Source organism: Exophiala viscosa (genome assembly GCF_022695815.1).
Source record: "Exophiala viscosa unplaced genomic scaffold EDD37scaffold_1, whole genome shotgun sequence".
Lineage (NCBI taxonomy): Eukaryota > Fungi > Ascomycota > Eurotiomycetes > Chaetothyriales > Herpotrichiellaceae > Exophiala > Exophiala viscosa.
In genome coordinates, this window is record NW_026944353.1 from 908,557 (window position 1) to 930,329 (window position 21,773).

At 52.9% G+C, this 21,773-nt stretch overlaps 8 protein-coding genes across 8 annotated transcripts; 3 read left to right on the forward strand and 5 right to left on the reverse strand.

The window, feature by feature from the left end:
- The first annotated feature begins 477 nt into the window (after positions 1-477).
- EDD37DRAFT_16836 (uncharacterized protein) lies at positions 478-2,207 on the forward strand. The gene is made up of 2 exons (XM_062809822.1): positions 478-1,291; positions 1,352-2,207. The coding sequence occupies exons 1-2, from the start codon at positions 841-843 to the stop codon at positions 2,017-2,019; spliced, it is 1,119 nt and encodes a 372-aa protein (XP_062674571.1). The 5' UTR covers positions 478-840; the 3' UTR covers positions 2,020-2,207.
- On the reverse strand, positions 2,208-4,112 carry EDD37DRAFT_16837 (MFS transporter). Its single transcript, XM_062809823.1, has one exon. It carries the CDS (start codon positions 3,886-3,888, stop codon positions 2,395-2,397), a length of 1,494 nt encoding a protein of 497 aa, XP_062674572.1. The 5' UTR covers positions 3,889-4,112; the 3' UTR covers positions 2,208-2,394.
- Positions 4,113-6,678: 2,566 nt separating this feature from the next.
- EDD37DRAFT_689459 (chaperonin 10-like protein) lies at positions 6,679-8,584 on the forward strand. The gene is made up of 4 exons (XM_062819978.1): positions 6,679-7,307; positions 7,362-7,456; positions 7,509-8,174; positions 8,228-8,584. Exons 1-4 carry the CDS (start codon positions 7,137-7,139, stop codon positions 8,409-8,411), a joined length of 1,116 nt encoding a protein of 371 aa, XP_062674573.1. The 5' UTR covers positions 6,679-7,136; the 3' UTR covers positions 8,412-8,584.
- A 222-nt stretch (positions 8,585-8,806) lies between these two features.
- EDD37DRAFT_16881 (uncharacterized protein) lies at positions 8,807-11,079 on the forward strand. Its single transcript, XM_062809832.1, has 2 exons — positions 8,807-10,823; positions 10,881-11,079. Exons 1-2 carry the CDS (start codon positions 9,121-9,123, stop codon positions 11,014-11,016), a joined length of 1,839 nt encoding a protein of 612 aa, XP_062674574.1. The 5' UTR covers positions 8,807-9,120; the 3' UTR covers positions 11,017-11,079.
- Positions 10,985-11,785, reverse strand: EDD37DRAFT_16886 (uncharacterized protein). Its single transcript, XM_062809835.1, has one exon. It carries the CDS (start codon positions 11,673-11,675, stop codon positions 11,142-11,144), a length of 534 nt encoding a protein of 177 aa, XP_062674575.1. The 5' UTR covers positions 11,676-11,785; the 3' UTR covers positions 10,985-11,141.
- Positions 11,786-14,216, reverse strand: EDD37DRAFT_16883 (putative fungal-specific transcription factor). Its single transcript, XM_062809833.1, has one exon. It carries the CDS (start codon positions 14,101-14,103, stop codon positions 11,896-11,898), a length of 2,208 nt encoding a protein of 735 aa, XP_062674576.1. The 5' UTR covers positions 14,104-14,216; the 3' UTR covers positions 11,786-11,895.
- A 707-nt stretch (positions 14,217-14,923) lies between these two features.
- EDD37DRAFT_16898 (uncharacterized protein) lies at positions 14,924-17,575 on the reverse strand. Its single transcript, XM_062809837.1, has one exon. The coding sequence runs from the start codon at positions 17,276-17,278 to the stop codon at positions 15,032-15,034; it is 2,247 nt and encodes a 748-aa protein (XP_062674577.1). The 5' UTR covers positions 17,279-17,575; the 3' UTR covers positions 14,924-15,031.
- Positions 17,576-20,206: 2,631 nt separating this feature from the next.
- EDD37DRAFT_16917 (uncharacterized protein) lies at positions 20,207-21,748 on the reverse strand. The gene is made up of 2 exons (XM_062809842.1): positions 21,401-21,748; positions 20,207-21,195 (listed from the first exon to the last, which is right to left on the reverse strand). Exons 1-2 carry the CDS (start codon positions 21,524-21,526, stop codon positions 20,311-20,313), a joined length of 1,011 nt encoding a protein of 336 aa, XP_062674578.1. The 5' UTR covers positions 21,527-21,748; the 3' UTR covers positions 20,207-20,310.
- Between the last annotated feature and the right edge of the window lie 25 nt (positions 21,749-21,773).

Here is a 21,773-nt window from a genome sequence, read left to right on the forward strand (position 1 = left end):
AAGTCGCGGTGACCGGAATATAAAGTACGTATTGTGCGGTGCGGCAGTAAAGGCTGACCGCTGTGCAACAAGGCTCTCCCAGAATCGTTGGCCTTGACTTGTGATGCCTTGCATGGCTTAGCTAGCACGTGGCTTTTCCTATTATGTATCAATATATACGTTGCCATCTCGCTGATGAGAGATGCCTGGGAAATGCTGCGCAAGGGCGTTCTGATGAGAACCGCCGCAATGGGACAGCGCTTGCCCAAACCGAGAGGACAGCTGCAATCCGCCAAAGACGACTGATCACTTGCTCGCCTCATCTTGAAGGCTCCTTCCAGCCAGGTGTGAAGTGGTAATGCACGCAGAAGCATACTAGTATTTACTTTCGTTAAGGAAGACGTCATTGTGCCATTAGCCTGTCAAGGCTAGCCTATACCTTACTGCATCCTATCATGAATACGAGAAGAGGTTAGTCTCTACGGAGCTCGGATCAATATGCAAAGGGCCCCTGGGCGTCTTAGACCATAAACAGCCAGTCAAATCATGCCATGCTAGCCCATGAACAGCTGTTTATACGATCTGTGGCTAGACGGACTTGTTTACCACTATCTATGGCTCGATATCCTGGTTCTCCATCCGGGCATCAGGTAATCACAACTGAGGATCCTGAAATCTCGAGTGGGTGGTCGGCCCCGAGCACAGCAAGAATGTGATACACGAATACTGATCCGGATGCCATGTTGCCCCGTCTGCTGAACGATGAGCCTCAACGGCACTTTTAGCTGCATACTTAATGGACCTGCTCACCCTCCAACCTGACCCTCTCTCCTGCACAAAGTCTACAAACCTTCACCCACCATGTCGGCGCTCAAAGAATTCATCTCCCCCAGCCGAGCAGTATCCTTACCTGCCGTGCAAGCGTCCAATGCCGCTTTCATCGAATCCCTGACTGAACCAATTGTCGGCGTCTTCGTCGGCGGCACCTCTGGTATCTGTGAGTACGCTCTTCGCGCTCTAGTATCGACCACAGCCTCCGTGAGCAAAAAGAATGGACACGCGCCCAACCTCCGGCTATACATCGTCGGCCGCAACGCCAAAGCTGCGAACGTGACCATATCCGACTGCCGGAGACTGCTGCCCAGCGCCAAGTTCACCTTCGTCAAGGCCGAAGATCTCTCACTGATCAAAGATGTCGACCGAGTCTGCAATGAGATTGTCAGCTTAGAGAAGGCCGAAAACCCCAACACAGCCCCCAGGGTCGACCTTCTGTACATGAGTCAGGCCGGTGCAATCACTGGCGTGCGACACGGTCTGTGATATCCTCTTCCCGAGCTGAACCTCCGGACACTGTAGCTGACTATCAAAACAGACACGACAGAAGGCCTCGACAAAATGATGGCACTGATGTACTATTCGCGCATGCGCTTCGTGGTCAACCTCCTCCCACCACTCCTCGAGTCCAAGATATCCTCAGGCGCGCACATTGTCTCAATCTACGCTGCGGGCTCAGAGGACAAACTGTGGACCGAGGACCTATCGCTCCGCCAGCCAGGACACTTCGACTACAACACGGCGCGCTCGCACATGGTGTACATGAAATCGCTGTTCATGGACAAATTAGGATCGCGATACCCCGGCAAAATCAGCTTCTGCCACGTCTTCCCCGGTCTAGTCTTCACGCCTGGCTTCAAGAACCCCGAGTTGCCTTTCTGGTTCAAAGTGTTGTTCCCAATTATAGGCAGGCCGCTGATCTGGTTGATCGGTGTTCCCGCGCAAGAAGCCGGCGCGAGGATGCTGTACCTTGCCACGCCTAAGTTTGCGGCACGTGGGGCGGCTACCGCCAGTGGTGATCAAGTGGCGGAAGGTTTCGACGGGAAGGCAGGGAGCGGTGTGTACTCTCTCTGGCATAAGAGCAATATCAAGGATGTGCACGAGGCGTATGAGAAAATCCAGAAGGATGAAGTGAGGGAGCAGGTGTGGGCTCATACGAACAAGGCTTTCGATGTCATTACCGCTGGGAAGGTCTTCACAGAGTGATGTCGTGGGCAAGAGATGCCTGTTTTAGTCTTGTTTCCTTTTTGTCGGTGGGATAATTACTCAACGGTCTTGTTTAACTTTGATGTCCCCCGTTGCTGATATCGGTAGCCGGGCCATGCTCCGACGCTGTAAGACCTAGTCCACTTCAAGACCTGATCTACGAGGCGTCAAATGGAGGGAGAAGCGTCCGAAACAAAACGTGGAGTAGTGGCTGAAAGAAGCAGTCAAGCATCAAAATTGTCTGCAGTCTAATCTAGACAGACCAATATACAATATATGTCGTGGGTCTATGATCATGTCGATCCTCGGTTCTAAAAGACCAGTTGCCATTCACCATTGATCCTGGCCATCGCCACATGATACAGCGGTCGTTGTTCATTCCATCTCGTTGTACGGCATATCTTCAACCCTTTCGGCGGTGGGATGGACGTTCTTCTTATCATCCATAATTGGCTCGACGGAATCGCCAAACAGCTCACCAATATCCTCAAGCGAGCGGCCCTTGGTCTCCGGGAAGTAGAAGAAGACGACAATGCCGATGAGGGTGGTGATGACGATGAAGACGATATAATATTTCCAGCCGATGGCTGCGAAAGCGGTAGGCGCAGCCTGCAAGAAGATGATGGTGGCGCAAAATAGGCCTGAAACCGAGATGGCGAGGCCCTTGGCTCGGACTGGAGTCGGGAAGATTTCGGACGCGTAGATGTATGAAGTGGCATCGCAGGACGAGGAGAAGAAGCCGATGTGCAGGAAGAGGAAAAAGACGGCAGCCTTGGCGAGTCCCTTGTCTCCGGTCTTGTTGAATTGGCTGACCGTGATGCATTCACCAATCAAAGCGATGACGCAGCCCGCGTACCCGAACATGACCATGCGTGTGCGGCCAACCTTGTCCACTAGCAGAGCATTGATCAGGTTGCCGAATGGGCAGACCGTAATCCAGGCGGCTGATAACAGAAGCTGGGGGACGGTGCCGTACCCCAGGGCTTTGTAGAGCGTAGGGCCATAGTTGTTGATGACCAGCGTACCAGTTCCCTGGCAACCAAACAGAATTAGGAAACCGACGATGCAACGCTTGCGGAAGTGAGGCAGTCTCAAGAGATCCCAGAACGAGACAGCCTCTGTTCGCTCGTGCAAAATCTGGCCCTGAAGCAGCCTGAATTCCTCTTGCATGGCTTCTTCGTTGTGGACGATGTTGTCACTTGTTTCAGCGCGGACAGCCTTGAAAGACTTGTACGCATCCTCCACACGATCGTGGTCGATGAGCCAACGAGGCGATTCGGGCAGCAAGAGGACCCCGAAGGCGAGCAATAATGGTGGCAAGCACTGAATAGCCAGGGGCAAACGCCACTGCGCGCCACCGGCGTTGACAAAGTAGAAGCCGAAGCCGATCCAGCTGGCAAAGGTGTAGCCGACACAAATCATGACACCGTGCATGCCGACCAGCAAGCCTCGAATTCGGGGCGGGGACATCTCTGATTGGTACAAAGGCACCAAGGCGACGAGAGCGCCTATGCCAAAGCCGGTGATGAATCTCATGGCGATGTACATTCCAATGTTGACCGAGCCAGCCTGCAACGCGCCACCGATGATGGTGATAATGGCATACAGCAGGAGCGCCTTGCGTCGACCGAGCCAATCGGGAAACCAGATCATGGAGAGAGATCCAAAGAGACCTCCTGCTTGGTAGAGACCATTGATTGCGCCCTCCAATTGTGTAGCATTGGGGCGAGTGTCAAGCTCGAAGTAAGTGAGGAAGCTGGGCTGGCCAAGTGTTGTGGCAATGATACTGCTGCAGTAGCCGTAGGTGAGGGAACCGAGGGCCACGAAGAGGACGATCACAAAACGGATGACTGATGGAGAGAGCGCCATGGTGGTGGGTTGCTGGACCTTGAGAGTCTGCCCAATGTCAACTATGGTATGCGACAGAGAGAAAGAATTGAGAAGAGAAGAATCTCTGGGGAAACCCGGGGGCCTGGGGGACTGAAGTTTTATACGACTAGAGTCGAGTCAAGCACCAGACCTGTGGGACTGCAAGGGCTGGCAGTATTCGAATTGTCGACCGAGGCTTCCAATTTCGAGCCCGTTCACGTGTGTGCGTTGAAGACAAAATTTGCGAGAGGCAGCGTATGCCGCTGGGGCGGCCGGCCTTTGGAACCGAAGACGGTGGGCAACGCCATGGGAGACCCATATGCACAGGCCCAATCCTGATCCCCTGGAGAAACCAATGCGGAGTCTTTGTCTCCGATGGGGGACATCTAGACGGGAGCACGGCCTTGCCAAAGGTGGACGATTCAAAGGTGCTGTGCCAATCAGGATATGGGTTGGTATCTGGTTGAGTTGGTCCGGTGGGCCATGGCTTGTCAGTCTCTGAGTTTGAAATCCGGTCATCGCCCACGCGCACCAAGAGCGGACCCGGTTCCTCTCCCATTTTTTATAGTGTCCCAAGTTGAGGGAATTGCTCCATGTGTCTCCAGCCCAGTTGGAGCCCAGTTGGAGACGATGCAGAGCGAATTTTTGGTGGTCTGAAGGAGTGATACGAAGCTTCCCGCTACGGGCACCCTCATGGTCAGGTGGCAAGGAAAAGTGCTCCGGCGGAACACTCCGTATGGGTGCCAACTTCTCGGTGTCCCCGCCTAATGGTCAGTTATCTGATTAACGTGGGGGTGGCCTGCCGGCCGGGGTTCCCACTGTGATACTGGAGAGGAGATAATAGGTTGCTTTCTCGAGTCTTTCCCCATGGTCCAAACAAGGCCATTCGAAAAGCAAAGATCGGTCCGGTGGAATACTGGGGTCCCCAGTATGGTTACAGACATGACCACAGAGAGATCAAGTCGGGGTCCATACGCCGCATTTGGCCTTCGCTCAAATCGAGATATCGAGAGTTGCCCGGCTTTCTTGAAATTGAGCCTTTGTTCGATAGGAGTGCGGCTACACTGAAATGCATCTTGGGCCTTTCTCCCGGGACATGACGAGAGCGACGTCGGCCTGCGGTGCAGAACAGGTTGTTTGTTGAAAGACTGAATGAGCCGAGGTCAGTCGAGTCGTTGGTACCCAACTAGACCGGAGGAATGGTCGTACTGTGCTTCCCGCGTCGAAGACGCGTCGTACAGACCAGGAAAGCATGTCCTGCAGAGGAGCGCAAGTTGAATACAAGGCCGTAGGACCTGTTGACCGGCAGCAGGAACTGTTGCCGATGGTACACGAACCACTGGTGCCGCCATTTGAATGGTGTGAGCGGCTCTTGTGGAGCCTAAGTTCATATCCGCTCCCCTGCAAGTAGAATTGTAGACTTCACACGGCTCCAGACACGGTAAGCGGCATGATCGTGACGAATAAATAATGAGTTACTGTCTTTCGCATCTTCGAGCCACTTGTCTCAAATCGAACAACACGCACGGATGGGGAGGGAGAATCCAAAGACTCTGAATTCGTGCACGTGGTGATGCTCACTGCAAACATAGAAACGGGCACCTTGTGCTCGAACACGTGGATCGTCGGCGGCGGAGGGTTGCGACCTGCATATTCCACAGCCAGCACGGGGTTTCCACAGATCCGTCTAGGCCCTACTTGGGAACGACATGCTAGCCTGGCCACGACGGCCTGAAGCTCGTCCATTGACATACTAGCATTAGAATCTGAAGATTCTTAATAGTGCCTGGAATTTCGTACTCGATCAGCACCCTCCATGAAGTGAGCAAATCGATGGGCTCATCCAGTAGTGCTCAACAAGAGACCTCCTGCAATGAGGTTAATGCCTTGATCCGGTGTTATAGTCTTGATATCGGTAGTGTTCTGCGATGGAGCTACTGATCGTAGTCACTTGGTATTCCATGAGTGTTCGATGGAGAGACCCCGGCCAACGGCGCCCCATCTCGTCCAGCGTTTTGCTTGTGAACACGGCCACAGGTCAGAGACGTTGGACCTGCCATGGATCATTCTTGTTGACACCCTACTGAGTACGTCGTCCTAGGGAGCGATATCCTAGGACAGGGCCATAGGTCCAGACCAATGTCTCGGCTGCCTGCCTGGCGAGCCTGGGTATTGATTACGAGCTAGTCACCAGATCGAGCCCGCTACTTTCCAGCTCGTATTCCCTGAGTATTAGTTCACCCTTCGGCGCCTCTTGCCTTGATTGATTCTCTTGTGCTCAGCATCTTGTGTTCAAGCTGTCTTCGATAGAAAGGTGGCACCTTATTTGACGAAGCCCCCAATGTGTCCAGAAGAGACCGCCTGTCTCGAGATCCTCCATGGCTGGGTCAACCAGCTGCTCAGAAGTGAGACGCATGAGGCATCCAAGCTAATCATTTTGGTTTCGGAGAACGTGGTATTTGGCCAGCGTGCCAGGGCACTTTCTCGAATCTCGGGATTTTCGACTGCTTGATCAAGTCGATCAGCACGTCTCCCTGCATGTTGACGCGTCCGCCGGATGCCTGTGAAGCCATTTTTATTCACGATTATGCACCGGCCGAGGGGCGTGAGACTTCGGTCGTTCCGGTGGCCGAAGTCGTTCACCACATCTGCCGTGGAAAGAAGTATATCTGCGGCGTTGACGGCGAGGAGCGATGAAGGCTCGTGGAGAAGTGTATGGGTCGAGAATGGGGGAGGTTGAAGATGATTTCGGCGTCGGGAGCCGCTCCGAATTTGGTTGTGCCGCGTGGGAGAAAGTGCGATGACTGCCGCCGTCATCATTCCCTATGGTACGGAGGTACCACTCTTAACAATACCAACGTCTACATTGGCTCTTCCCTCGCACATGGCCGCGGCTGAGGCTCCGCTGACGCTCAGATTGAGAGTGTGAGTGGTGACCAAATCCACGGTATCTTCGAATGCGGACTGGAGCAGTTGATGAGAGTGACCTGTTCTCTGCTCTTCCTGTTCCACGGAATGATACCGAGGCAGGACCGGCCAACACTGCGATTGTGATTCCGTCAGAGGTAAGTGACATTTCTGGTTCTGTGCCTTCACGATATAGTCTGTCCGGGATCTAGCGAGCCTTGCAAACAACATCTTACCAAGTGGAAGACATCTTTTGTTGAGCCCCAGCACTACTCACGACTGGAACGCATATTTCTACCGCAAGGAGATTCGAAGCTATCTCACATTGCTCAATCATCACAATGGACGCAGTCATCTTCAATGGTCCCTTCAAGATCGACGTTGAGAAGCGCCCGAAGCCAACATTGCTCGAACCTACCGATGCAATCGTCAAGGTAACCGTCGCCGGCGTTTGCGGCTCAGAGCTACACATGTATCGAGGTCATCAAAAAACCGCTACAGGCCATATAATGGTGAGAAGTCTACTATCTCCCGCTATGGACTACCTGACTGACACTTATGCATAGGGGCACGAGTTTGTAGGATATGTCGAAGAGATTGGCTTGTCCGTAACCAATTACAAGATCGGCCAGAAAGTGGTCTGCACATTCTCGCCTGTTTGGTATGCCTCACTTGCGCCGACACTAGATGTACCCTGCTGACCATCATGTCAGTCTGTCTTGTTTCTTCTGCAAGAACGGATACACCAATCGCTGTCCAGTAGGAACAGCGCCGTTCGGCACACAGGGTCTGGCGGGTGGCCAAGCAGACTACGTCCGCGTGCCATATGCTGATGGCACCCTTCAACCTGCTCCTGAGACGGTGCCCGAAGACCTTTTGATCATGATGTCCGATATCTTCCCTACCGGCTACTATGGAGCAATGCGAGCAATCGAATATTTCGCCCCAACATCATCATCATCCGGCGAACTGAACGGCGACTCTGGAACTCACGCTGCTCTCTCCTTGAAGATGCAGACTTTAGACAAAGCCATCTTCGTTTGTCTTGGTTGTGGTCCGGTCGGCCTCTGCGCTATCCTCACAGCTCGCTCCAAGGGTGTAAGGACGATATATGTGGTGGACAGCGTTGATGACCGACTCGAGCAAGCAGCCAAGCTTGGTGGTATCCCCTTGAAACTGGGCCGAGATGATATACCAGCTATTATCAAAGAAGCCACAGGTGGGCGCGGAGCAGACGCCGTTATCGAGGTTGTTGGCAACACTACTGCTATGAGATCAGCATTTGATCTCCTCCGCCCTGCCGGCGTATTATCGTCGTTGGGTTTCCACCAGGGTGACCTCCCCTTTACGGCTCTGGAGTGCTATCAAAAGAACTTGAAGTAAGCTATCTTCTCCCGCTGGCTCTCACGCACACTGCTAACACCTGCTCTAGCATTAATCTGGGGCGGGCTCCAGTACGGACAGTGTACGACGAAGCACTCGAGGTGGTTGTCGCAAACAAAGACAAACTGTCCGGTATGATAACGCATCGATTACCCCTGTCTCAAGCAGCACACGGATACGACATCTTCGAGAAACAGCAGGCTCGGAAGGTCATCTTGATACCAGGACAATGACCGTCGATCCCTCGTGTCTGAGTGGAATCTTGCATGTATACTTAGCCATTATTAGAGTCTAGACGTAACTTGTACCATGTGCATAGAATTCGGATTTTGTCCGACAGCCTCTCTGCCATCCCACTCAAGTTCCATACAAAGCCCTTTAGGTCAGCAAGCATGGAACTATTGGCACCACCGAGGCATGACAACCTCAGTCAAGTCCGGCGTTCCACAACCTTCGGAGCATACAATGCGACAAACGATCACAACAGCACCTGTTCGGTGTCTAGGTACCTAGGTACATCTGACACGGTGGTCCTAGATACCTAGTAACTATAGTTGCCAACCCGGCCACAGCCCGGCGCCGATACATAATGCGGCATCGGAGGGAGAGCCGAAACACCACAACTGTCCTCTGGCCCTGGCATTCCTTCGGCATATCATCTCCCGCAGGAGACATGCTTATAGCCTTCACCAGGGCTCCCTGATGATACAAGGCATACTCAGTATTTGCCCGACTCAACTGCCACTTACAGTATCTGCCGGCACTATCCGTCTAGCCTTCCTAGGGAGTCCTGGGCCACGTCCGGCCCATCAACACCGCAAGCCTCTTTTGGGAGGCTGACTTTCGACGTCCCACAAACCCAGCAGCACCGCAAAGACTGCATGATCTCAAATTGATTTCATACCGGCACAACTAACACCATCTTACTCAAACATCGGCATCATGATATCCAAACGCCCCCTAAGAGTAGGCAACGTCTCCGGCGCAACAGGCGACATGCCCACCGCCATGTCGCGCATGGTCGCCGAGCCTAACATCGACATCATAACCGGCGACTGGCTCTCCGAAATGAACATCGCCTGGAACGCCATCACCAAGTCTACAAACCCCGAATTGGGCTACGAAAACGGCTTCTACACACAACTCGAATCGTGCCTCGACGACATCGTAGCCAAAAACATCAAAGTCGTCACCAATGCCGGCGCCCTCAACACAGCCAGTCTAACCCGCAAGGTTCGCGCCCTCGTCGCCTCCAAGGGCCATAACATTACCGTCGCAGCCGTCCTGGGCGACGACATCTCCGACCTCCTAGCCAATCCTGACCAACGCTCGGCCTTCAAATTTCCGCACTTAGACCACACCGACCAAACACTCGATGAATGGTCGTTGACCCCAGTCTGCGGTGCCGCATACATTGGCTGCAGAGGCATTGTCGAGGCCCTCAACGCGGGTGCGTCAATCGTAATCTGCGGGCGCTGCACCGATGCTTCCCCCGTCATGGGCGCCGCGGCCTGGTATTTCGGCTGGGACATGGATTCCAGCTATGACGAGCTCGCCGGCGCCCTGACGGCAGGCCACTTGATCGAGTGTGGAGCCTACGTCGTTGGCGCCAACTTCTCCGGCTTCAAACCTTTCCTCGACGACCCCTTAGTCGATCTGGCCTTTCCCATCGCCGAAATCGACAGTCAAGGCCGATGCATCATCACCAAAACGGCAGAGGGCGGCGGTCGAGTCACGCCCGAAACAGTCAAGGCTCAGACTTTGTATGAGCTGCAAGGCCACTTGTACTTGAACCCAGACGTCGTCGCGGACCTGTCACAAATCCGCGTCGAGCCAGAATCCGAAGATGAAGACAGCAAGAATAGGGTGCGTGTCTCCGGAATGACAGGCCTTCCTCCACCGGCCACAACGAAAGTCATGTTCGCGGCGCCAGGCGGCCACCAAGCCGAAGCAACCTTCTTCATCAACGGGCTCGACGTCGACGCCAAAGCGCGCATGATGCGTGACCAACTCAAGCACATTTTCCGCAACCACAACTTTTCCACGTTGTCCATCGAGCTGTACGGCACCGAGATCTCAAATCCATCATCCCAACAAGCAGGTACAGTCCAGTTACGCGTCTTCGCACAAGCCCGTGACAAGAAGGATATGGTCGCCGAAAAGTTCAAGACCCCAATATACGCGCTGCGCATGCAATCCTACCCAGGATACCACATGAACTTGGACTTCCGGACCATGGACCCCAAGCCGTTCATGGAGATTTTCCCAGCAACAATTCCACTGTCTGTGATCCAGCACCGCGTCGATGTTGGCGGGAGCAAGACGATTTCGATACCCACAGCGAAGAAGACGGCTGAGTATCCTGCCGTGAGACCGTCGTATGAGACCGCCGACCCAATCACCTTGGACTCATTAGGTCCCACGATGAAAGCACCGCTAGGCAGTATCGTGCATGCACGATCAGGTGATAAAGCGGATAACTCGAACATAGGCTTCTTCGTGCGCCATGAAGATGAGTATCCTTGGTTGAAAACACTATTGACTGTCGAGAAACTCAAGGAGTTGTTCGGCGAGGACTGGTTCAAGTGCGATCCGAATCGGAGGGTGGAACGGGTCGAGTTTCCGAATATTCTTGCTGTGCATTTGTGAGTACTTCTCCCACGACTCGAGTGTGATGCCTGGAAACTAATCTCTTTTGGTAGTCGTGTGCTAGACAATCTGAATGGAGGTATCGCTTCGTCGGACCGAATCGATGGTCTGGGTAAGGGCATCGGTGAATACTTGAGAAGTAGGCACGTTGATGTTCCTACGAAATTCTTGGAGCGTGTTTGGATTTGAGGGTTCTACCTACGAAAACTGAGGAGGTGGTCCCAGATCATACCAGCAGGCCTCCCGCCGCAGCCAAAAAATATGGTCTTGACACCAGCCGCGCTGTGAACAGGATACGCGGGTCGCGTATCAATTTAGTCCATCGCGGCACCAAGTGGAGTGCCCCCAGTCAGTCTGGTCAAACGCCGAGACAACGCATTCACCCCATAGATGGCTATCATTCCGCCAGCGAAGCAGAGGATAGGAGAGACGTTGATCCAGAGAAAGGAGACCACGAGAAGGATGATCCCCCGAAGAAAATCAACCCAAGCAGGCAGACCAACTGTGATGAAAGCTTGCAGCCCAAGGACCAGTAATCGTGCGATGAGATGACCGACGAAGAGCCAGAAGAGGGATTTTGCGAAAGAAAGGGGTCGATTGTCAATGGCGTCGAGTCGTTGTCTGGCCTCTCGGAGCGCTCTCTCGTGGTCACGTGGGTGACGTTCAACATTCTCCAACAGTGGATTAACATCTAAAAGCCTGGTCTCGCCTCCAGCGGCGTTGTTCTCCTCTGGTCGAGTCATCTCGTGTTCGTCTCTCGGCTTGTTTACCGGAGTCCATTGTGCAATTTGTCTGGCATCTCGCAGGGCCATTAATGCGGCAGTTTGTCTGGCAGATGTGTTGGCCATGATTGCTTTGATGAGGGGGTAAATCCAGCAACGGGGAATGTGTGTGCTGAATGATGTTCGAGGAAGACACCCGTCATGGTTTTATACCTGATAAACTCCCCGGTCCTCAGTTGCCAAGTGCAGGTGGCGGTGTGAACCAAAGGCGAACACTGGGTTCCCAAAGCATCAACCATGGTTCTGTAGTTCTTTGGTGGCCTTCCCGTGGTACAGCTAAATTTTTTCACTGTCCCAGATGTGTTGGGTAGCTCTGATCCAAAGACTGTATCTCAAAGAGCCAATCCTGCGATGCCTGCATCATGGACACATTCCCAAAATCATAACTAGTGTAAAGATTCTGCAGATCGTCAAAGCACTCCTGATAACTGAAATCCAGGTCATGTGAAGATGCCACCGATGGGAAGGACTGCTGCATCGTGGGCGTCGTCGTCATACCGTTCATGGTGGGCATCGTAGGCGCCATGGGAGCGGTATACTGTTGCTGGGGCGTCATTGCGGTGTAGGGATTGCGACTTTGGGTCTGGAACTCAATTACATCCGTGAGCAGCGCGTCACTAAGCCGGCCAAATACTTGGTGCGCGTTTCGCGCTGTGCTCCAGCGTTCGGAGACAGCTACCAAGACATTCGAGCAGTCTCGTGTCGTGTTGACGATTTGATTTATGCTTGGGTCTGTGGCGAGACAAGCAGGGAGGGACGGCTGGTCCATCGACCCACGCATTTGGCGGCGGCGGTTCTGGAAGTGCGAGCGCACGGCGTAGATATATGACAAACCCGCAATGAACACGGCGTGCAATGTGATGCACGAATAGTTGATACGCCGCGACTTGTGCAGGTAGGCGTATATGCTGATGGATTTCTGCGCAGCGTCAAAGATCCTTTGCAGTGTGTCGTTGTTCAGGGAGACCTCGTGCAAAGACGGTGATGGCCGGTAAAGCATCAGGATTCCATTTTGGTACAGTAGATCATACCACTCGCGAGACCTAAAGCTCGAGCGGTCCGATTCCGTGGGTAACGCGCCCAGAGGCAGGCTGAGGATATCTGAGCGCCAGCCCTCAAGCTCTTCTGTGAGTTGTCGACGCACATTCTCATAGTCAAATGACGCGGTCATCCTTGATTTGATGACGTTGTGCAATGAACTCAGGATCTTGCCGCAAAGCAGGCGATAGCGCACTATATGCACGAAGATCGCGGTGCGTAGCTGCCAGGGCGGACTGCCGATCGGTTCCGTGGGAGACAAGCTGTTGTCCGGACTGAGGACGATGTTTGCCTCGGCGCGAGGCAGCTCCGTATCACAGTCTTCGAGGTGAATGGCGAGTGGTCTTCCAAGTGTGATACTGGTGACTCTGTCCATGGCGACAACACACCAAAAGCATCTCCTCTTCATTTCAGACCGTTCCAGTGCCGCTTCATCGAGCCCCGAGGCCCCATCCTCCGGAGAGTAATAAACAGATTCGCGGTGCAAGCCAAGCTCAAAGCACATCCTTGCCGCAATGCCGACGAGATGCCATAAGCTCGCCGATGCGTCGTAAAGACCACTTCCTACTCGGTACTGACAAATCAGCAAGATAGCCTGTAATGCGTCCAGACTACCGCCGCTGCCGAGCACCACGCCGAGCCTGTTCATAGCACGATCGTGATGTGTCTCGGCATCAGGCATGACTTGCCAGTCGAATTTGGATACTTGAGCAGTTGCGATTGCCAAAACCATGTCCAAAGTGAACGCTTCGTATGGATGTGTTCTGTAGAATGTATCGTCATTATAGACCGCTTCGAGGATCTGCAGTAATCTTCCTGCATGTAGGAATGGATACGCCAGATGGTCGTGAGCAAGATATGCAGAGACAAGACTTCTTGCGAGCATATTAGGGGGCAAAGCAGTAACGTCTGGTGTCATTGTTCCCGGACGAGCAACAGTACTGCTGAACCGGCGTGTGGCGTTGTGATGATCCTCGTCTTGGATAGCACCTCGCCCTTTAGCCCGGCTGTCGGCCTGCAGTAGGCTGGCAAGAAGTAAACCACTGGCAGATCCCAGAAATTGTCGCTCTCCGCCAGCACTCAAACTGAGAAACGACACTTGACTCGCGACTTCATTGTTGCTCGAAGTGGTGTTGTTATTGCTGCCGTTGGCCAATAGTGCACTGGTGGGTTGACTGCTGGAAGCCGCCCCAACAGCTCCTGCCGAGTTATTGAGAGTTGCACGATAGTTCGCGTCTCTCAATTGACTGGTCAAGGCCTCATTCTTGGCCTCCATTTGGCGTAATCTTCTTTCGAGCTTTTCTAGATCTTGCCGGCGAATGGCGGGATCGCGTGTGGTATAGACACATGATGTTTCAGCCTTGATGCATGAGGAACACGCTGGTTGGAGTTTGTCACAGCGCGCTTTTCTCTTGTGACAGCGATCGCACGCCGTCTGCTTGTTGTCGTCGGCCATTCTGGAACGAAGACGAGTGCAGGTGGGCGCAAAATGTCCTGTTAGCACAACAAGCCATGAGCGTCGAGTAAAGGGAGTGGCAAGAGTAGAAGAAGTCGTACTCGGGATGTCAAATAGTGAAAATGTGACCCAAAAGAACACCAATTAAATTCCTTCCAAAGCTCACTATAAGGCGGGGAGATGTTCAGCATTGACCACAAACACGCCGAGGTCCCGTACTCTATCTTGAAAATCACGCCATACTCATGCTAGCTCAAAATATTGGGGCACCGCGGAGTCTGGGGAAGTCATATGCTGCCCACGATCATGTTTAACAGACGACAGACATGAGCAGAGGGAGTGAGAGCAGAACGTTCAAGAAACAGATTACTCAATGTTTTGTTCTCATTCTCGTATTTTGATTTCATGGTCTCGTTAACATGTCAATGATGATCACCCCTCTCATAAGCTCTACTAGTACTGAATGCTCAATTCCCAGTCATGTCAGCTCTCATATCAACTCCGTTTGTGCAGTGGCAACAGATGGCCAGCCCCATGCAATCGAGATAGCCCTCTGTCATTACTCGTCCAACTCCTATGCAACAAGCACTGTGAAGTCGCCGACTCCTAGTCTGTATCACCCTGCCTCTTTTCATGTGCCAAGTCTGTGTCACTTATTGTCTGTAACCTCCAGTCATTTGCTTCCTGATGTGCACCATCGCAAAAATTCTTGACGCCAAAAATGATGTTGGCGAGACTCTCACAGCCATAAACCGACAACGCCAGCTCGCCGCTTCACTAAACTGCCAGGTCAAAAGACCTCGACCAAAAGTGAATAGAGCAACCATGCATGATAAATGCAAACAGCATCCAATTCGTTATTCAACACCGATGAACTCCTTGATATTGGCCTGTATACTCCAGATAAGTGAAATTGTGCATCTTCTGATCATGTGAAAGGATCATCCCTCGGCTGTTGACTTGGCACGTTTCGTTGAAAATGACTTGGGTGAAAAGTACTGAACATGGCCAATCTTTCACCGATACTCATACTGCTAGTATGACCGTGACCACGACTTGGTGTCGTTGCAAAAGCACTAGTGTTGATAAAAGGGTCGCTGAGACTCGGGACGTGTCTGGGACTCTTGACACGATAATTTCGCTTGTTTGGGTCGAGCTCGAATGGACTGCCAAGTCGCTTCTGCGTTGGGTCTGGCTCTGGCGGAGCCAAACGTGAGGGAAAGGTTCTCATGTGAGGGTTCGCCAAGGACGTGAGGGACGCCGGCAATGGAGGAACTGGAGGGATACCAGCCGCCTCATCAGAACCATCCGCGGAAGGAACATTGATAGTCGGTGGTGTAAAGAAGCGTTCGAGAGTCTCCCGGTTGTTGACGGCACCCAATGTCGCGCCCCGGTTGCGGACCCGGATTCTACGTTGATTGATGTCACCAGCACCAGTAAATACAAGCTCCGGTCGGGGTTTGGACTCCGGGTGGAACGTGCTTGGTGTGGGAATTTTGAGGTCCGGGATGGCGCTCATGTTGTTGATGTTGCTGCCGCTAGGACTCAATTCATCCTCCAGGTTGTGCTGAGCGCGTCGTTTGTTGACGTTGAGTGACACGTCGGGCTCGATCTTGAACGGTGACAGCAACCTCGACCCTGTAGCATGTACCGTGTCAAATTGATGATGACTCATGCCGCGACGATGCTTGTGATTCGAATTGCTGGATCCATTCCAAGTGCTGTAGTTGAATGGCGATGCCAGCCGGGGGATGTCGTTGGCAACTTTGAGCCTGCTCACCTGCGTCTCCGGAGCCACAGCAGAAGGTGTTGAGAGCGACATGGCATCGGATGAGGTGGTCAGCGGAGTATTGAACCAGTCATCTGACATTTGCTGCGCCAAGGGCGAGTCTCCTGTCACTAGCTGAGCCAAAGGAGCAGTAGCACTACTGGCGACCAAAGAGATACCAAGCTCTCGTGTAGCGTACGCAGTGGAAGCATCCGGATCGGCTTGACGTGACATTGACCTGGACACTCTCGACGGCGGCCGGCGGCTGAATTGCTCGTGGAAGGGTGACGGGCTCCTGGACTCACGCAAGCGTTGATAGTGAGCTGTAATCGTGAACTTCTCCTTGCACAATTGCTTCAGGCGCTTTCGTGTAGCAGACTCAGAGGGCCAGACGGTTCTCGCATCATTGTTGTCGGTCCGCAAAAAGTCGTTAGGCTCTGGCGTTGTGTCTCGAATGAAGTTGCGAGTCTCAATGACGTTGCGCATCTTATATCGGCGGACGATCGGCCTCGCAACTCTACTTGCTTTCGGCCAGGTCTCCTTGGCTTTTCGGGCGACACGGTGACATACGCCTGTAGGAGGAACGCTTCCTGGGACTGTCTTGAAAGGCGTCACGGTTGGATCAGCCAGATACATCTGGTAGACATTGAACAAGTGATTGTCCATTTCAATACTCCACTGCACATTGGCCTTGGACGTGAAAGTGTTGATCCTCAATTTCTTGCTCTTTCGTGAAGGCGTGTCTGGGATGATATTGACCTTCGCAGGTGAAAATGGGTCCTGTGAATCTAAATCGGGACTGGTCGCGCTGCCACTGAACGATGTTGGACGCGTGGTGAAGGTCTCAGAAGATGACTCTGATGAGTCTGACCGGATAGAGCACTCAGAGGAAGAACGGTGCATATCCCACACGTTGTTCTTGTACTCTGAAGAGACCACATTGGTTTGTCCTATTGGAGTCCTTGGCTGCTGGAGATCTCTGAAGGCGGACACTTTCAATCTATCGCTCGGTGATGGATCTGTGATACTGTGTGTGTATTGTGGTCTGGTACTTAGGAATGGCGCTTCAATTGTAGGTATGGGAACGTCGGCGTCCATGTTGAACTCGGTTTGTACAGACTGAGCGCTGGAGGGAATTGGGATATCTGACGCGAAGAGGGCGGAGGGAAGGGCGTTGTTACGCGTTTGAAAATTGTCCGTGGTAATTCTGCTGCGTCGTACTCGAACCGTGGAGTGATGAGGTGGAGGTGGAAGCTTGAGCTCAGCAAAGGTCTGATCGGGCGTCCTTGGGTTGTCACTTCCGTCAAGGCGTAGAGGAGCGAAATTTCGAGGAAGGGTTATGGACATTTGTTGCTTGCGCAGCGCCGACGAGGCCATGAGTGTGGGAGAAGCTTCGCGGTCGTCCATGTTTTCGAGCGCGCGCGGTTCCTGATTGAGCAGGCCGAGAACGGCGGCGCGACGGCGACGAACTGCGCAGTCACCTGAACAGTGTAGGCTTGGGTCGAGTTTGAATCGAGAGTTCAACGGCTCATGCTGCAGACGCGTTGGTCGGTTGTGAGGTGCTGTGGTCGACGAAGCTGATGAGATGCGCGAGGAGAATTGACTGACAGCGCCCGAGCGCGTTGCGGATTAATTGTCCGTAAGATCCGTTACGAAAGAGTGCTGTCAAGGACGGCAGAGAGTATCGACGTGATTGTCGGCGCGATTGTGAGTTGCGACAGTAGAGACGTGCCGGACGCGCAGGCTACCTGTCAGTCGGGAGGGTGCAGTAGTCGAAGTTCGAGAGGTGGAAAAATGATGGTGGCTGGGAAGACGCAGGGGACGAAATTGGGGGACCAGGGTCGACTGCGGCTAGGGTTTGCTTGACGAGAAATGAGCGAAGTTCGTTTGAGCGTCCAGGCGGTACAAGTATGAAAAGGAAGGATTGTTGAAATATCTTTCTGCTTGTTTACAGCTGACGTGAAAGTGAAGGAGAAGGCGAAGCGTTTGTTGCGGGAGGTGGATGGACTGGAATGTTGCAAAGTGGGCGGAGAGGATGTCGAAGCGTGAGGGTGTTGGCTTGGTGTGGGTAGATCTGAGAATAAGAGGAGGAGGGAGGAGACTTCAGAGGGAGAGGGCCCGGGAGTTGAAAGCTGGGCTGCAGCTGTGCCAGGGCACTCGTGGGCACTCTTTTTCACTTCTGGACTCAGTGGACTGGCCCCCGTTTGGAAGCCAGCACAGTGGAGAGAGCGACTCGGTTCACGAGGCCTGTGCGCGCGTCGTGAAAGACCCGAAGCGCCTATCACTGCCCAGTCTGTGGAAACTCGGCGGCGAAAGATGTCTGAGACGTGTGGGAAAAAGTATGGTACTCGCAGGAGGGGAGGGATTGACAGGCGGAGTCACAACAAACAAACAATCACTTTTGAGAAGGAAAGATGATAGAGATGAAGAATAGAAGATGAGATGATGAGATTGAAGTGAGGTTGCAAGTGAGGTGAAATTGAAGGAGGATAGATTGAGGGTGGCCGTTGGTAAGGCCTCTTTTTAGTGAGTTCAGGCCTCAGGCGCACCTGTAGAAACTATTGCCTTTCAACTTCAGCTTTGCGATGAGCGCGCGCAAAGTAAGGGATCAACAATCATCACAATCGATAGACAACGTGCATCTATCGATAACTCCTACCGCCTTTTCTATATCAACAACTACTGTCTCACCTGCATCCTGCATTCGAGTGGATTCAACTGTGCTTCTCACTTCTTCTCGCCTGACCTTGTTCAACCCACCCAAACCACTGGCTAGCAAAGTCCTGCCCCATGGGATTCGCTTCATTGCGCCATATCGTCTCGAGCCGCGTTTGCTCCTCACTGCTTCCTTCAATTCTACTGTCGTCATAGTCTACTGCAGGGTACAAGTAGGTGCAGACTGTCACGGTTGCTATACCAGACCTGTTTGTCCCTATGGCTATTGAAGAGCCACATGTTCTGGCTTCATCCACTCCTCTGCAGCAAGACGAGGCCTGCAAGTTGAAGCCCAATATAGCTGCCAGCTGATCTCTACACAGCCAACTTTCTCTGGCCAGTTATTTTGGGCTATTGGGCGGCTGTCATGCTGTCGTGTGCTCATTGACATCAGGAAACTACGACGCGTCAAGCTTTGCAAAACGCGAACAGAACACGCTAACAAAACAAGCGAACTTCAAATCCAGTGGTTGCCATTGCGCCTCAGCCGTCAAGGATCGTCCAATCGCTCGTCTGTTCGGCTGAGCCACCGAGAAATGCCTTGCATTGACCCCATCCAAAAAGCCTTGACCAGGATATCCATCTAATGGACTAACTCCATCTCTTCGATCAAAGTTGCCTTGAAACCACCGCCGTTCTCTCCTCGGCTCCCGTCGAGGTCCTGACAGATTGTTTGCAAATGACTTCATGTCGCCAACCTGAAACACTCCATAACGGGTGTTGGCCTCGAAGGAAGACACGTTCTTTAAGAGTGTAAACAAACAATGACACGCAAGGGAGAGTCAGAGAGTTACAATGTCTTTGTTGGAAGTATCATTCCCCTTGCCTCATGAACAAGGTAGGACACTGGGTTCGCTCCTTGAATGGAATATCCCAGCAGATCTCGTGTCTATGAATGGAACAAGCATGGTCCAGTTCAGCATCGTCGGGAACCAAGGACGCCACACTTCAGGCTTGGGCCCATTTTCATGGCTCGATTTTGATCAGAACAGGAACTTGGAACAAACCTGCCATGATCCATGACGAGGGTCGATACCGAGGACTCGGGTCTTGGGATCAGAACTGCAGTGAACTGCCTGACATTGAACTGTGCACGCTGCAGACCCCATGGGACCAGCATGACTTTCCGTCATGTATTCCAATCGAATTGGAACTCAAATCGTCTTCGACTTTTCCAGTTCCATGGAACACCACTGACACTGCAAGCTCTTAAGGTACTCACTTGCGCAGGGTAGTATCTGACCCCAAACTGTCGCTCCAATATAAGAGAAATGCTGGAAACTACGCTCGTCGTCATAATGTTCAATACATTCAGTCCATGAGTCGTCCATCCAAAGCATGCTTCATACAGCTCAGATGTCGATCCGGGGTGAATGTTCGAGACAGTTTATGTGCTCAATGTGATTACACTTCATCTAGCATTGTCATCGCGTCCGTCCACATATCTCTATCGCTCTATAGTGCCCACAGCCAGCTATGCAACGCAAACAAGTCAAAAGCACGTCAGGCTCCACTGACAATCGATAATGATGTTCAGAACATAGTGTCTTCCACTGAGACAATGCTGGCTGCAGACCACATGCATCGGCAACTCATGTGCCCGTACGCAATACCGCTTGACCCCATACCGCGATACTCATGTGCCCCGTTCGTCGTCTTCACACCCATAGCAACTCTGCCTATATACAGCCCTTGTACTGCTCCTAGCACCTCGTAGCACCATTTCATCGACTCACGCCTGCAAGCTCAGAGTGCTGATTTGTAAAGCTCTTAGCACCGTCACCACCAGCTTTCGATCTCCGTCCATCTTCCCAACTGCCCACCAACGCCCGTATAGCTTCCTCGGCAATCATGACGCCGCGATTGACGTCCTCCACTCCCGTCCAGCCCGGCACATGCAGAAACGCTACCTTCCCCAGTCTCTCCTGTGCGAGCTCTTTGTCTTGACTGTCCATTTCCTCCGGACTCGACTCTTGCTCGCCAGCTTGGGGGTTCGCGTCAAGCCACTTTCGACTAAGACTCGTGAAAAGTGCATACTCGCACAAAAACCGACCCGCATCACGCGACAGCTTGACCACCGCTTTTCGTTTATTCTCTTCGGCCCTACTCATCGTGACCATAAAGAGTGGCGTTCCCGGCATGATCGGCGTCTCATCGTCCTTACCAGGCGCCTTTCCCAGAAAACCTCGCTGTTCGAGACCTTCTTTCACACTTCGTTCCCACCGCGACAAGACATCTGCCTCATCCCACCTCACGCTCAGCACGTCGGGCACACCTTCTTTCTTCCACACAGCTTCGCCAGGAAGGAACCCGTCGTTACAGTCGACGTCTTTTATCCGGTACCCGTCCCGGTGGCCACGTGTTTCCAGCGAGTAGCAATCTCGTCCGCCGGCCATGCCGATGTGCACTATGTAGTCGGGATTGTGCTGCGCAATCAGGGTTGCCATGGTTTCCGCGACGACGCTATAGGATACGCGGACGGGGGAGGGGTGTATTATTAGTTTTATCTTGTAGGCTGGTTTTCCTGTAGATTCTGTGGTAGGGTAGAGTTCGTCGGGTAGTGCTGAGGCGATCAGCCATGATGGGTTGATGAGGAAGGATTTGAAGGGCTGCTCAATTGGTCAATATCAGTATGGGATCATGTATTCATTTATGATTGTTGGGCATATCTCAACGAGAATGTGAACATGGCTCTTGCTGAAAAGCAAGCTCAAGGCTCGAACCTCCTCTCGTGTCTGTCACGGGCACTCTTTTCTGCCTTGCCTTTGGGTTTGCAACACATCATCGTCAAGAGTAAGAAAAGATATGACCTACCCCGAAGCCTGTGACAAGCACCTTCACCTCCCTCGGCGGCTGTGCATCTTGCGCCTCGACTGCGTTCCGCGCAGTTGCGCCCCCAGCCAGAAATGGCGGCGGCGAGGGCGGGCCTGCGTCACCCATGGTATAAGTCTCGCAGGAGTCTATTCCTCCCTGCTCTTAAACCTTTGGCTTTTGTGTTCTGAAGTGGTCCCGTCAATATCGGTGTATGATATCCGAATTGATGCGGTAGGAGTTGTCCGCTCGAAGGCGGTACGTAGGTTGTCTGGATGGAGGACGGCGTTCGTCCGGGTAGTCACGCAATTCACCCTAAACTGTTTGTTGCTTCGAAGGCGAGCGGCGGACGGAAGTCAGAGGCAGAAGAGTATGA